This window comes from Melanotaenia boesemani, chromosome 21, assembly GCF_017639745.1.
Source record: "Melanotaenia boesemani isolate fMelBoe1 chromosome 21, fMelBoe1.pri, whole genome shotgun sequence".
NCBI lineage: Eukaryota > Metazoa > Chordata > Actinopteri > Atheriniformes > Melanotaeniidae > Melanotaenia > Melanotaenia boesemani.
In genome coordinates this window covers 22,372,331-22,389,238 of record NC_055702.1, presented here as the reverse complement: position 1 = coordinate 22,389,238, position 16,908 = coordinate 22,372,331, and the positions used below count along the sequence as shown (strand labels likewise).

General features: G+C 38.0%; 1 protein-coding gene across 1 annotated transcript in view; it reads right to left on the bottom strand.

Moving 5' to 3' along the window:
• Window positions 1–16,908, bottom strand: part of pemt (phosphatidylethanolamine N-methyltransferase) — an 87,638-nt gene that overhangs the window by 7,966 nt on the left and 62,764 nt on the right. The window contains exon 6 of the mRNA XM_041974464.1: window positions 3,348–3,422. Within this exon, the coding sequence (XP_041830398.1) occupies window positions 3,348–3,422 (75 nt within the window). The remainder of the gene's footprint in view (window positions 1–3,347; window positions 3,423–16,908) is intronic.

Genomic DNA, 16,908 nt, shown 5'->3' with positions numbered 1-16,908 from the left:
TATGCAGTATAACAGTAGATCCTGCTAAAATACACCAGCCTTGTTGGTACAGAAGTGTATGTGTACGTGGTGTCAGTCGCTCTCACAGTCATGGTAAACACCGGCTTTCAGTTGCAGTAAAGCCAGACTTAAAGCCGGTGAAAGGCTTTATAAGCTGCCTTTTATTGTGACAGAGGTGTGTGCTGTGTGCTGTGTCGAGGCCAGTTTTCCAGTTGAGATCTGTTCCCCCTGTGAGAACCATTCTTAGTTCTAAACAAAGAGGAACGAAATCTGACAGTTTGATGGGATGCAGTTTGCAATATTTATGAAATCACACACTTCTTCACCTGAGTGAACACTCCATGAGCTATCGAATGACATGCTTTCATCGTGTTGTCAATGGGAGATTCTCATCATGGATGCAGCCAACAAACCTGCAGCCACTGTGTGATGCTGTCATGTCAACCTCTGAGGAAGGTTTCCAACACCTTGCTGAATCAATGACAGTAAGAGTTAAGGCAGTTCTGAAGGAATTAGTGGGTTTAACCTGGTACTTGCACCTAATAAAATGGCCAGTGGGTGTAAAGTTACATCCTGTGTTGCATGCTAGAATGGAAGCACCATCTCCTAATAACTACTTTACTGTAATCTCTGTTAACAGCTTTTGTACTTCTTGGCTAAAAATGTGAATGTGAAATAGAAGAGAAGAAGAAGAGAGAAGATAGACCTTATCAGGAGTAGCTGAATCACACCACTGTGTGCTAGTTACCAAGCAGATATTGCAGCTAAAAAAGAATCCTCTGCAAAATCCAAATACTCTTTCTTGACATCTTTATTCAGATGATTAAATTTTAATACTGCTGAATACATTCAGAGGTGTGTTTATTCTGTGGAGCTACATGTAATGTGTTTTATGAGTCATGCTGATAATTAAGATGTCTTTACTCTTGAGATTCATTTGCACTTTCTAACATGAAGATGACAAATATGTTTAACATCTGGTTATAATGAGTAGAGACAGAGTAATATAAATTTTAATGGCTGGTTCTACAGTTTAGGCATAAAAAAAACTAGCCTTGGGTTAAAATTCAAGGTTTGTGCAAACAAAAAACGGTCTCCAAGCAACAAGACAAAAATGACTCCTACTCTACTCTAAAATCACCACTAAAGATCTTGGGGGTGAAGTTTTATTCAGGGCTTTGACCAAAGACACTTCAACAGACAGACTTACTATATATAAATTTACTTATATACTTTTTTGTATTTATTTATTTATTTTGTTGGAGGGCAAACACTCTGCACAGGTTTATTCCAACAAAATAAATAAATAAATTAAAAAAATATAAATATATTCATATATATTATTATGATTATTATTTTTACAAAATCAAATGACTACTGTATTTAATCCTTCTGACTTTTAAATTCTTTTCATTCGATTAATTTATTTTATTCATCTATTGCTTTTACTTTTACTTTAAAATAATTGATTATTTATTTTTCTTTAGTTTTAGTAATTGATTGTATTTTCTTTTAGTCCAGTTGGTGGTTACCGGACCAACTGAGGCCTCATTACGTCAGACGTGTGTAAGACATGTGTCGAGCTGCGTCATGGGGATTTGGTAATAAGGGTCTGGTCTGGTCTTGGTAATGTCTCAGTACTTTAAAAAGGGGTTTTAACTCCTTGCACTACAACTTTATAAATATAGTAACACAATCGCTATCATACGAATGTCTTTTCTCCTTTTATTACTATTTAAAATCACTGATTAAGCTGGAAAAGCTTCTGTTGTGACAGATAAGTTGTTTTTTCTTTATTAAAATTCTGATGTTGCTTCCTCGTCTGTTAACCAGTAAACTTGCACACAGGTGTGGGTTAGCTCATTGGAAACAGGTGTGTGAGCCACAGCAGACACTGACTCTGGTTAAGACTTAAGGCTGGTACACACATAAGGATTTTCTAAATATGAAGAGATTTTTTATCTGTTCGAGACCTCACAGGTGAAGATAAAAAATCAGACATTTAACAGCTTTGATCATACTGTGTGTGATGTGGTCTGATAAACAGAACAACACACGCAACGATTCTGTCCCGCAAACTGATCTAGAATCTAGTCCTCGAGCCAGAAATCTTGCGTGACCAAACGTGATTAACAAAAGCGAAGAAGAAACATAGCAACAACTGAAAAAACAAAGAAGAAGAACCATGGCAACAACCGGCAAACACAACACGCAGCATAGCAGAGGACACACATGATGAAGTAATGATGATGGTTTACGACTATTATTAAACAGAAAAATCCAGAACTGAAAAATAACAGACTGGAGACAGCGTGAACACGGACTTTATATCCTTCCTGGTTCCCCAGTCAACTCGCTCTCTGATTGGCTATAAACCTTGACACGTCACCATCCACACAGTCACAACTCAGGAGTCGTTGGCTTTCCTCACACACGTGAAGATTTTTGGTCGTAAATATTGAACAAGTTCAATACTTACGATTCTCAACCTCTTTTTGCCACGTAAAAATATAAAGGCTCTTAACTTTTTTTTTTTTTTTTTGCATAGAACTTTTTATTGGGAACATCAACATCTACTAGAGGAGGTAAAAAAAAGAACAAAAAAAGGATAAACCAAAGGAGATGGGGAGTGCATCCTTCGGGATTAATAAAGTATTCTGATTCTGATTCTAACACATGTCCGCTGTGCCTTATATGAAACTCTGAAAGAAGCTGAGGGTGTAAAACTTCCAGCATGCAGTACGTGCCACTTATCTCTTTTTCTCAGAGTTTTCATAAATCATCGTTCTCTTGGTCAATGTCCAGGTGGGGTAACTCACTTTACATATATGAAAATATAACAAAAAACACAAATGTAATGACGTTTGAAACCAACAGCTGACTTAGAAAGCACCTTTTCCAGCGTTATAGCAATGTAGGGAAGCAGCCAAACAGCTAGCACTGAAAAAGGGGAAAAAACAACAAAAATTCAAAATTCTTTTAGCAGATCTGGATGTTAAGTCCTCCGTCAGGGTGATTTGTCTCGCCTGTTCACACATTTTAAATGTTCTCTGGTGGTGCTTTGCAGAAGAAAAATGTCTGTCTACCGAAGACTGACTTTTATTGAGTAATTCAAGACATTTTTCTTCACCATGATGACAAGGTTTAATGATCTAATTTAATTAATTTGATGAGTGATGAACTTAAGGAAAACCGGACTAATGAAATGTTGAATACGTATTTATATAAAAGCACAACACTTTTTATGTTTTAATCTGTTTTCAGTACCTCAATACATTCCTTTGTGCAAAAAAAACTGTTAGAAAAAATAACTTTAATGACAAAGCAGGAGACAATCAAAGACTTACCCCTCAAATCTTATTGCCACCTTGTAAGCCACGGCCACTATGATGGTCAGGACCAAACCAGCAGGACTGGCACCGCTGGAGACAAAATGAGAGACAAAAAAAAAAAAAAAAAAAGAGTGTGACGCCGTGTTTGTTTGCACAATACATAACAGGCTCCACGTCCACTATTTCTCAGTGGAGGACCCACTTCAGTCCATCTGTTTCCAGAAAATGTGAAGTGTGTAATGGCGGACAGAGAAACATGAAATGTAGGTCAGTGGAACAATGATGGAATAAGGTGAAATTTAATTAAACAAAACCTCAGAGTCTCCATCCAAACTAAAATGTAAATGCGATGCATCTGTAACAGCTGATATAAAGTAAATAAAAATAATTAGGTTTCTGAATCTGACACAAGAACAGGAAGCAAACTAGTGGGGGTGTTTTTGTTGATAAAGTCATGAATAAATGAGGCACTATCCAATAAAATAGTAATAATAATATATTAAAACCAAGTACAATACATGAATTATCCAAAGTACTCATTTTAATTCAACTTTGAAAAAAGAAAAATCAACAAAAATGACACACTAACCTATATTTTCCCCTTTAAAGAGCGACACAGAGACAGATACTTATCATCAAAATTTGATGCAGCACAAAAAGGATGGAAAGTTTCCACAGGTGTTTATTGTTAATGTGAGAAACATCTATCTGTACCTGAACAGAAAGCAGCTTAGTAACATTTAAATGAGTGAGTCAAACATGCAGGCACACTTCAATATGAAGCACATTCGTCCTTGATGATGGGAGGTAAAAAGTCAGGTGTAATGCACCTGAGATCGCAGCACTAAAAGCCCTCGCAGATAGCTGCCCACACACACACACACACACACACACACACACACACACACACACACACACACACACACACACACACACACACACACACACACAATGCACTAGATGTGTGAGCTTCACTGCAATTTGTGAAACACTTCACATAACAAGTCAATCAAAACAACAGCATAATGTTGACGAGCTGAACAAAACTGCAGATGAGAAAATTAGAAAATAGTAAACTGTGACCTATTTAAACAAAGAACAAAAAATGTCCAGTTAAACTTATCTCTATTTTTATCTATTGTTCACAGCATGATGAAAAAGGCACAGCGCTACAGAGTCTGTTATTTTTCTTGTTTAATTTAATTAATTAAAATAAATGCCACCTTGTTTTTTTTATTATAAATCCTGTTTTTCCCCAGTGGGATTGAACCTACAAAAAAATATGACTTTGTTCTCTCCAACAATTTTTAACCCACATGCTGCAGTTTTAATTATGTTAAATATTCAGTCAGTGGACTAATAGTCCAACTTCTACAAGGCAGCAGTTTTCTTCCATGATACTTCTTTCTCCTCAGCAGCACCAGCAATGTTCCCTTCTTTATGAAATCCCTCTTCATATTGTCCATATGTTTCAATAAGAACCTCTCGCCTCAGTCTGGTGAAATACCTAGCTTTTTGTTAGCAGTTGCCATAGTCTGTCCAGGTATCGGCCATCTATTGATGATGACATTTTATTGTGGCTCCCAACTCTGGTTAAGGATACTCAGAGTTAATTAAGCCAACTCAAAGCAGCTGTTCTGGAACCGAAAACTCAGAGTTGCTCACTTCAGATTAAGTTAACCAATAGTTTCTTTGTAGAGTTTTCAGAGTTAGTTGAACCTCCTTTTTGGAACAAGCCCCAAGCTGTTTAAATTAAGTAAACACCACATCAGATAAACAACACAACATGGCGTATTACAACTTATTTCTGTTCATAAAACAAAAAGTATGACTTGATGTAGAAGCAGTGTGTAAACAACTAAATAAACTCCATGAATCACTAGCTTCTAGAAACACCTTCACCATGAACAACTTATTATTATTTTCAGCACATTGTCAATAGCAGTGCTGCTCATTTCGGTCTGCAATCCAGCAGGTTTTCAATGTATTCCTGCTTCAACACACCTAAATCAAATTAAATGGATCTAACAGCCAGCAAGTTCTACACAATTACTCATTCATTTGACTCAGGTGTGTTGGAGCAGGGACACATGGGAAAAACCTGCTGGATCGTGGCTCTCGTAGGACTGAATTGAGTAGCTCTGGTCAATTGAGAAGGCCCTGGTTTGCAGGCATTTATTTATGCACAACACTCTTAAGGTCTCACCATATTTCAGTCAGGTTGAGGTCTGGATTTTGTGAGTGTGTGCATAATCTCAGTTTATTTCATTTTCAGGGAAGTATTTTGTAGATTTGCTGCTGTAATTGGGATCATTGTCATCTTGCGTGATTTACTTTTTGGGCCAAGTTTTAGTTGTTGAGCTAATAATCTCACATTTATATCTTGAGTATATTGGTCCTTGAACTAAAAAACAGCCCACACCACTAACCATCCACCACCATGCTTCTTAATAGCTGGTATCTGCTGGCAACCCATCCAAACAGACTTCAGTAATTTTCTAAATGCATTGTCATGAACATTAATGTTTAACATGCTAACTGAGGTCTGGAGAATCTGAGATGTGGCTGTTGGTTTGTATTGGGTTAAATTTCTCAGATCACTTCACAGTCTGGGATGTGAAATAATCCATAATGTAATAACGACCAATAATGGAATCATTTCCTCAATTTTAAATGTATTTCTAAGAAACACAGTCATATTTATGTATTACATTTATCAACTGGAGTTATTACATTTTCAAAGGGTTTGTTTTTTTATAGGCTATGTTTATTGTTCTTTTTAGGAAGTCCTGTTAAAAACCGTTACAGTAATCCAGCCTACTGGACATGAATGCATAGATGAGTTTCTCTTGGTCTTTACATTATTGGCTCTAACATTCTATGACATTATTGAAAACTTATTATGTTATTGAATTTATTACGTTTTAAATGGCCAAATTATTACATTGTTAACAAGTACTAAGTTATTGGACGTTATTACATGATGGTTTCATACAGGGTTGATTTGCAGGAAGTTCAGTAGTTCCACTAGTGGGAGGGCTGGAAACTATCTTTCATTTAAGGACAATCCTTCTCTCTAGACTGACTCCAAAACTGTTTAGATGTGGTCAAAACCTCTGCTTTTATAGGCACTCAAACTTACAAACGATCAGGATGTGGATGCTACTCATCCTCTTAATTCTCATAAAACTGTGTGTTATACTTAAGTTTTCACACTTAAATCATGACTCATAATAATCCCACAGATTTCTTTATCTGAGGTTGTATTTACCTCCGTTTTCATTGTGTTCTGATACGTTCAACCCACACACTTTATCACATGAAACCAAAAACAAAATATCAAGTTAAAAATGCTTTTTGATTAAATTATTCTTTACTTTCTATCAATGCCAGTGCTATACTGAAGCATAATCTGGAACAGCGCTGAATCTTTTTTATTAGATGTCAGTGTATTTTACAGATGAAAAGTGCTCTAATCAAACATTTTGTCCTCATAATGGAGCAAAATGAAAATGTAGATAATTATTTCAGTGGTTCATTCCTTGAATTCCTTGAATTATTACAAAGAACTTCAAGAAAAAATGGACCAGCAGCATGACAGTGGTATCTTTACAGCGATGGAACTACAATGGCTGGGCCAGTGCTCCAGGTATAGCAGCAATGTACTGCAAATATGATTGAAAGTTCAGTTTCTACACATAAATTAAATTGGGTGAACGGGGAAGCTATCACTGGCTAAAAATGATTATTTTTATTAAAAGCAACTCTTGAATGGGTGGCAAGTCTTTACTGACTATCTTCTAAAGAATTGAAATAAGGTGAGAGTGGTTTTAAATACAGACATTAAGCAATTTTCATAGCTACTTTCAGAGGAATCTATGAACCTTTTATATTTCATCCACAATAAGGATAATTTCAGCATTGTTGTAAATGTCTAGAGGCTGATGTTTTCCATCCTTCTCCTGTATCAGTGTAATACACAACACTGGTACTCCATACGTTTCACATCCGGTGCAGAAAGACAGGACGTAAACTGCAGAGTCTTTAAGTAGGACTCTCGTGATTTTTATTTCTATGTCAGTTCTGTAATAGGTGAAATCAGATTCTATTCACGGCCTTCATTAACTTCAGATATGATGCACATCATTGGCTTCGGAGAGGCCCACTGAATCAGATGCACCAATCTGACATCATGAGTCAGCAGCCCTTGTGTTGAGTCTCTTTTTACCACTGACCCACATTACAAACTGTCATAACTACAGAACCAAAGCTGGTCAGTGTCGGCTGACTTGATTGTGCCGTGCTGGAACATAATCTGTATTTGCCAAAGTAACACAGTGCTCCAGTTTAGTCTCTTCCTTTCAATTTAGCAACCGGAAAGACTACGCCATATATATATATATATATATATATATATATATATATATATATATATATATATATATATATATATATATATATATATATATATATATATATATTTATTGTCTGCATGTGAGAGTCTTTCATTAGTCTTTGGCAGGAGTTAATTGAAATATGCTACATGGAACTTTTATAAAGAGAAAATTGTGGAAAATATGAGGGGAAGTGAACAGGTTTAGCCCTGATATCTAGTAAAGTACATGACAACCCTGTTGGGCAACTGATCACATTTGCATGTACTGTAGGCCCACTCAAAACATGGCCTTCATTATGAAGGATGGGGGGATATATTTAGGTCATCTTTGTCGTTTCCTTGGTGATTTGCTCTGGAAAAGCTCATAGCTTGATCGTGTTCAACCTGGAAGAATTGTGACCCGAAGGGGATGGAAGAATCTGAAAAACCTGTTGGCCCTTTATGCGGGAATTTTGAGAATTGTAAAACAAAGCATAGAAAAGAACTTTTGTTTCACTGACGCATCTCTAAATTCAAGTATCATCTCAATTACAAGCATGCATGTGCTGAGGCTGCAATTTAAGGTTTAACACCTAGCATGTGGGAGATTGAAAGCTAGGTGTTTACAACTTGGAATCAGTCGTCAATGGTAATTAATCCACGGCTATCCTGAAGTTAATCAGTTGTAAAACGTTGGTCTTAAACTGATGCCCTTGCATGCCATCATGCCATCCAATCCCACCTCCTGCTTCTGTATAGATTTTGGGCCTTGTTAAAGCCGGACTTTGGCAGATTTTTGTATTTTGCCCACCCCTTATGAAGATTAATTTAGCAATTGCCTTGCATCCTGTCCTTCATGGAGCTCTTTCCATTAAGCAAAGTCAGTCTGATGTTTCTTCTCTTGCTCTGTTACTTCCTTTCTTTCTTTTCTTCTCTTCCTCTGATAATGTCCTGTATTTTTCTTTGCTGTGTTAGTTGTTGTGTTAATATTCTGTTGCTCATATGTGACGTGGTGCCATGCAATGCAGCTGCCATGTGATGCCCAAGGCTGGAAAAAAAAGTTGTAATGTGCAATTTCTCAGCCTTGGGATGCTGCTCTGCAACAATGGTTCTGGAAATATGCATAATGAATGTCAGTGTGTTTTCAAAACTAATCAGAAGCCTAGCGAGGCCAAAAACGAATGTAGATTTTTTTTAAAGGAAATCCTGGAGAATAACATCCACTGCATCATGGAAATTTTCATATGAACTCCTTCCTGCTGTTTTTAGGGGGCAGTAATTTATAAGCTGCAGTTATGTGGTATATTTAAGGATATGAACAAATGGCCTATATAACAATTTCATTTGGAAGAATTGTTGATTTAAATTTGTTGAATTAAATTTTTTAGCAGAGGCATAAAAAAGTCACAGGGCTGAAACGGTTAAAAAAGCAAATATTAAAACTAGGGATACACCGATACTGATACCAGTATAGGATATTGGTTTGATATTATGTGTGCGTACTCAGTATTCATAAAAGTGTTCTGATACTACAGAACCTAATACCACAGTGATAAAACTAGTGCTGTCAAACTTAACAAGTTAATGCAAAGAGATTAGTGAAATTAAGATGTTCATTCTTTGTAACACAAAGATTTTACTCATGTCATACTAAAATCTAAATTATCTTGGTGAGAGACGCATATTTTTGGCATGTAGGTGCCTTGTCACCAAATCCACCAAAAACATCATTTACGAAGTTTCCAACTGTTTTTCAAACCTTAGCTCAGAGGATGGCTGCAGGATGACCCACTTGATGCGTCACACAAATGTACTCAAATGTAAGTATTTGTAATTGGTTTGAAAACAATGTGGTATTGATGCATCTATAAAAAAATAAAAACTTTTGAATATGTTCAGTATGAAAAAAGAAAGACTTAGAAAACCAGTAAATCTTAATGAAGAGGTTGAATTTTTGTCAATATGAGAGAACATTATGTCACCAAAACAAGGGAAAAAACATCTTTTTTTATACTTTTTGTAATTTTCTAAAATTACTGCCTCACCTCTTTAAAAACTGTCCAGTTGGAGCCAACAGAGATGTGACCTGACCCATTTAAGTGCAGTGTTACAAAATCTGGTTACTATGAGGCATGCAGCACGAGGGTTGCTTGTTAAGTTAAACGTGCGATCCCTTTCTAATAAACCATGATGGCAATGATATTTAATTCCCAGTATTATGTATTTTGCACAGTCTGAAATGAGGGGCTGTTTGTCTAAATGAGCAAATAAAAACTGGGTCAATACCATTCAGCCCAGTGCATATCCACTCTAATTGAAAGGCAGTATGAAGGTTGCACGTGCTTTAAATCCTATGATTCTTTTGACCTTAACCCAAACAAATCTAAGCATTAACCCCCAAACAACCTGTGAAGGTGTCAGAAAAATGTGATGCAGAAATCTCCTTCCTTTTGCAAACATACAAAGCAATTAGAGAGTGGGAAGAAATATGCTTTCCTCTTTTTAAATGTCTACGCATGAAGAAGTGGGAGAGTGACACAAGCAATTATAACTAGAATAGAAGAACTTTTTCAAAGAGACAATAATAAATCTTTATTGCCATTGTTGGCAACAGCACGAAAGATGTTCATAAGTGTAGCTGATTAATATCAAACTGCAGTTTCTTCCTCAGTATCTCTGATTTCCTGCACTTTTAACAAAAAAGCATCTGCATGGTTGCTTAACCCTAAAAAGTGCCAGAGTGCGAGCACCCCCAAGCATCATCAGTTATACTGTCAACAATTTCTCAGAAACAGTAGTAACTCTACAGGGAAGACTGTGATCAGTAGCTTACCCTTTAGGTCAGAGGTCCCTAACCCTGGTCCTCAAGACCCACTATCCTGCAGGTCTTAGATGTCTTCCTGCTGCAACACACCTGGTTCAAATTAATGGCTCATTAGCAGATTTGTGCATAGCTTGTCAAAGAGCCATTTAATTTGAATCAGGTAAGTTGCAACAGGAAAACTAAGTCTAATCTAAGACAGGGGTCAATTTTCACATAAATTTGAAGAGATGCTTGAAAAATGTTGATTTCACTTTCAACACACAATAATTTCAAGTTATTGTTGGACTTAAATAGTTCTTGCTGGGCAGCAGGAACTTGGTGTGGGCGAGGTTTCTGTTAAAACTAATGTCAGACCACAGACATCTTTTGTGATGGTGCAGCAGCTGCCTGGATAACTGGTTTTAAACTCAGGGATGAGCAAGAACTGGAGAGCAGAACATGTTGTCTATACACTGAAACTATGGTGTACGGTGGGTTATTGCTGATATGAGGTCAATATGGAGACCAGAACATGTTTTCCTGTCTGTTTAGCTGAGGAATTGGTTTTCTCACACCAGGAGCTTTGGAGCTCGAGATCATCAAGGGTGACATATTAACATGATTTTTTTTCTCTTTTAACATTTTATTATTCTTGATTAATACAAAATAAGAAGATAAAGGAAAACTAAACAAGAGAAAATTGAACACACTTTAACTTGGATGATTGGAAAAAGCACATGACACTAGATCTTTCTAAAATCAGTCAAAATTTTTTCTTCCCTGATTCATTGAGTTTAAATTGTGAAAGAGTTGTTCAAGTAAGATGAGATATAATTTTTACATGCGGACATTTTGCTTTTTAAAATGACGTTTCTATAGCCTCCTTCTGAAAACAAATTTTTCATTTTTTTTGGAAGTAAATTGTTTTTAGCACTGAACATATTTGGTCCGTTTTAAACGAATAAAATTTGGAGATTTTAAAGGTTGTATTTTTAAGAGTATATTTGTGTGGTATTTTTATCCTGCATGATTTATCCATATGATATTGCTGTCCTCATATGATATCCATATGAAGACAGCAATGCTCCATGCCAACTTCAAGCAAACACAATTAATGTAAAATTTCCAAAAGATTTTGTGCTTTAAAATCACACCAAGTAATTAAATTAAATTAAATTAAATTAAATTAATTTATGTTCTTGCATTATCAGTGATTAATTTTACTTCTACATTTCCCTTATGATTACCAAACAACATCAAATTAGTTTTATTTAAATTTAAAGACAATCTATTTATATCAAACCACCAGCTGTTGCAAATCCACACTTGAGTGAAAATAAAATAAAATAAAATAAAATAAAGTGGAACTGGTTTGATCAATGATGAGCTTTGAGAGGTTACAAGGTCATTAAGGCAGTTAAATGTGACTGAAGCCTTTAAGTTGTAAGTTTATTTAAGTGTTCTTAAAGAAGTAAAGCAAGTCATAAATGCAAGTACTGTATATGAGAACACATTCGTCTGATCACACTGGAAAGAAGTTACCTTCACAGTGTCATGCAGATGCTTTTAATAATGCTGTTATTAATTTTTTATCAAAATATCACAAGCAAAATGATTTAGCCACCACAGGTACTGAGCTGCAGCAGGGTCAAACATAGCCATGAATACATTCTTTGTACACAAAAGTACTTCAAGATGCATTTTACTTTTTCATTTTTATACTCTCGCTTTGCTGTTACCCTCCAGAAGCAGTACAATATACACATTACACAGCTATGAAGCAACAGACTTGCACAAAATCGGGAGTGAGGCCATGATTTGGCCCAGAGCAGAGAGTGATCTTCTAAAAGTCACAGCACCATTGTTCAGTGGTGGTCAGAGATGCCGGCTCACCACACAAGCTTAACACATGATTAGGGTTTATGATGCAACTGAAGAGAAGAATTCGCCACGCTTATATTCACTGGGCTACTGTGACGGGGATAAAGCAAACTGACTGGAGGGGAATTGTAAAAAAACTGTGAAAAAAACAGTGGAGAAGGAGGGAACAGTTAAATAGCTGGATTAAAGAAGATCATGTGAAACTTGAGATCTTCTTTATCTACAATCTTTGAAATTGCTTCTTTACAATGTTGCTTTCATTTTTCTCACATAAACCTTAATGTCATATTCATATACATCCCAAAGCTTGCCTGCACATACTAAGCACAAATTGTTAGACATTAGTCAAAATATGTGCAAAACTCCATGTAAAGCCCTGTGGATATTCAATATTTAGCTCAGTAATACCAGCTAAACAAGGGAGACTTGTCCTATTAAATAACCCAGGCTAATTTAATCTTCTATATTCATACAGGACACAGTGAGTCCTCTCTTTTTAACAGATGTTCATCATCTCTGCATATCTGACGGAGTAGAAGCCTGAGTTTGTATGCCTTCTACTTAATTAATGTCACCTACTAGCGGTGGATCCAAATATCTGTAATATCAATACCACTGCTGTCTGAGAACATCGAAACTTTAATGTGAACTTTGAAAACTATCAGAATCTTCATAAATATGGAGGATAAAGTGTTTTTTGGTGGATTCAGTTCACCGTTGTGACAAAGCACCTACATGTTTGATTTTTATGTTTTAATAACTTTGTTGTTCATGCATTTATACATCTGAAATTAATCCATTAATTCCATAGATTAATCTCTTTGCCTTAATGTTTTGATTTTAACAGTCATATTAAAAAGTATCAGTACTGATGATAGTAGCCCCTTATTTTCATGGCATCAGATCAATACCAAATCTTGCAGTATTGCACACTCATAACACCTACTGGTGATCTTTTTGGAATTTTTCAAAGACTTGAAACCAGCGTTTTTGCAGAAGCAGATCTTTAAGCATCATAATGCTAAAAACATAACCTGTCATTGGACTACTAAAATGTTTAAAATAATCATAATTTGGTCTGTAAAACTTTTATAACTCGTTTTTTTTTTTTTTTTTTCAAATCCCTGCTTTATTACAGCTGGGGAGGCGACGTCACTCCGTCTCTATTCATTTCCTATGGAACTTGTGCAAGGAGGAGAAAATCGCTGCCCTCCTCAAGCCAAGTGACTAGCGACATTCGTGCATGTGAAATACAGCGCTTGTTCACGTAAACATGCACACGGGGGGCTTGCTACGTGACACATGAAAATAGAAAATGTTCAATTTTTGCCACTGTCGCATGGCACTTTTGTAATGTGATTTGTGTTGAGCTTTCTTTGTGGGGAATTGAGATGAGCCAGCTCCTGTTGGGGAGATCCAAATCTTTTCGACTTTCTTTTGTCTATCAAAAGAAGAAAGTCCCGCCCCTGCCATGCTTCCATTTGTCTCTGTGAGTCCAGCAAACAGACGGCTTCACTTTGGTTCTGAAAACAAAAAGGTGAGCAAATGTTCCCATATTTCATGCATGCTTTCATATCCCTCAGGAAGATTTTGCCAGATGTGCCACACCTGGATGTATCAGTCCTACGGGAGCAGCACAGCTGAAATAGCTGAAAAACAAATTTACACCCAGACTTAGTTATTCCATTTTCTGCAATAACCTACATTTTAAAAACATTATATGACTGTCCATTATTACGGAGACCCCTAGGAGACAGGGGGACATTCTTTATCTTTCGCGTTCCCTTCCAAAAAAAGGATTATCCGAGAAACGCACAGCCTGTTAAAGCTATTTTGTTTATTTTCTTTAGGTGTTTCTGGTCTGCATCTGTCCCTCTCAGCATCAAGTCCACATAACACGCACATGTAAACACAGGAAGTATGTTGTTGTAAGTTGTGACAGAGGTTTGTTGTGATCAGAAATGATTTGCATGTTGCTACTTTTTGACTGCTTATGCTTTGCTTTAATGCAATTGATATTATTTATCTGTGCTTTATTAAAGAAACTCCAATTTCCATTCATTTTCATGAGTGTGAATTTTTAACCTCTCAGTACTGGGGCTGAGTTATGGGTCATCTTCCCAGACTGTGCATGTTCCCGAGTAGAACGGCACACCCACCTTCACTGCTCAGTGTAAGGTGGAAGACACTGCGGACACCACAACGTTTTTACTGTCAACATGTCACATAAGAAATAGTTCTTCAGCTGTCTGGGAAAGCTACATTTGTTCAAATTCCCGAAGGGAATAGCCTTTAGACAGCAGTGGATGGAGTTCTTTTTGGGAAGCAGCCACAGTTGCACCAACGTTTGTATTCATCCAGCAGTCTTCACCAAAGACTGCAGTGACCATATTTTGCCGGGGAGCAGGGTCATATTAGTAGTCCCGCCCTCCATGCACTACATGACACGCCCCCAGAAGTTGTTTGTGTGTTGTGTTTGTGTTTTGATGTCTAAGTGTGATTAAAACTGAGAGGCGAGTTCAGTCAGAATCAGACTTACTTTACCTGATCGCTACCAGCAGGTAACACACCTGTAAAGATGACCAGTTAGAAATACAGCTAACTATAGTGTAACAATGCATCAAAGTGTTAGCAAATAGCACTGTTAACCTTATCTATTTCTTGGCAGCAGAAATAGATACATATGTTGTCATTATGGTACATTTCCCCACATGTACACCTATTAACAGGGGCATGTACAAATATATAAAGCTAGTGAAGGATGGTAAACAACGTTATATCAGATTACAGCTGGCAAGCAGAGTGTTTACCAAACAGTTACAACCTGCTGCGTTCCTTGCTACAGGTTGCTGAGTTGTTGCAGGTTGCTTACCTGCTGCAGGTTGCTGAGTTGGAATGGGTTGTTGAGTTTTTGCTCGTTGCTGAGGTGCTGCAGGTTGCTGAGTTGTTGCACGTTGCTGAGGTGCTGCAGGTTGCTGAGTTGCAACGGGTTGCTGAGTTGCTGCAGGGTGCTGAGGTGCTACGGGGTGCTAAGTTGCTGCATGTTGCTGAGGTGATGAAGGGTGCTGAGTTGCTGCAGGTTGCTGAGGTGCTGCGTGTTGCTGATTTGATGCAGGTTGCTAAGTTGCTGCAGGTTGCTGAGTTGCTGCAGGGTGCTGAGTTGTTGCAGGTTGCTGAGTTGCTACAGGTTGCTGAGTTGCTGCACGTTGCTGAATTGTTGCAGGTTGCTGAGTTGCTGCAGGGTGCTGAGTTGCTACGGGTTGCTGAGTTGCTGCAGGGTGCTGAGTTGCTACAGGTTGCTGAGTTGCTGCACGTTGCTGAATTGTTGCATGTTGCTGAGTTGCTGCAGGGTGCTGAGTTGCTACGGGTTGCTGAGTTGCTGCAGGGTGCTGAGTTGCTACAGGTTGCTGAGTTGCTGCACGTTGCTGAATTGTTGCACGTTGCTGAGTTGCTGCAGGTTGCTGAGTTGCTGCAGGGTGCTGAGTTGCTGCAGGGTGCTGAGTTGCTGCACGTTGCTGAGTTGTTGCAGGGTGCTGAGTTGCTGCAGGGTGCTGAGTTGCTGCACGTTGCTGAGTTGTTGCAGGTTGCTGAATTGCTACAGGTTGCTGAGTTGCTGCAGGGTGCTGAGTTGCTACAGGTTGCTAAATTGCTGTACGTTGCTGAATTGTTGCAGGTTGCTGAGTTGCTGCAGGGTGCTGAGTTGCTACGGGTTGCTGAGTTGCTGCAGGGTGCTGAATTGCTGCAGGTTGCTGAGGTGCTGAAGGGTGCTGAGGTGATGCGGGTTGCTGAGTTGCTGCAGGGTGCTGAATTGTTGCAGGTTGCTGAGTTGCTGCAGGGTGCTGAGTTGCTACGGGTTGCTGAGTTGCTGCAGGGTGCTGAATTGTTGCAGGTTGCTGAGTTGCTGCAGGGTGCTGAGTTGCTGCAGGGTGCTGAATTGCTGCAGGTTGCTGAGGTGCTGAAGGGTGCTGAGGTGATGCGGGTTGCTGAGTTGTTCACTCTCGTTTTGGGGTCTGATTCAGGCTTGAACATGTATGGCTGTATGTTTTGTTTTGACATTGGTCACTGAGTATTTACATTACTTTGGTTTGTTTACGAGTTCTGCTGGTGTTTCTATGTCAAAAACAATGCGTGTTCACAACAGATACTCCCAGCAGTTGACCGAGCAGATACAGCCCGCGTCAGGGGGAGGCGGCACTCAGGGCAGAAAAGTCTTATTCCGCTTGTTTCTGGCAGAGTCTGACGACAATAAAAACAACAGTAGAAGTGTGTGTCCGGGTCTGCAGACACATGCTTCTTGTGTAATCAGCATCTGTCAGATGATCCCTTTTTTGTGAGGTAACACAAAAGTATTGCAAGGTAAAGCAAAGGATAAAAATCTCCTTGTGTCCCTTGGGTCTCCGTATGTTACACTGTTCCATAGGAAGGGCAGCACAGCATGAAACTAGTAGTTGTTTTTTCTCTTGTGTTAAAAAGGAGAGACCATTTTTTTTTTTGGACTACTCCACAAGTTTGTTGCT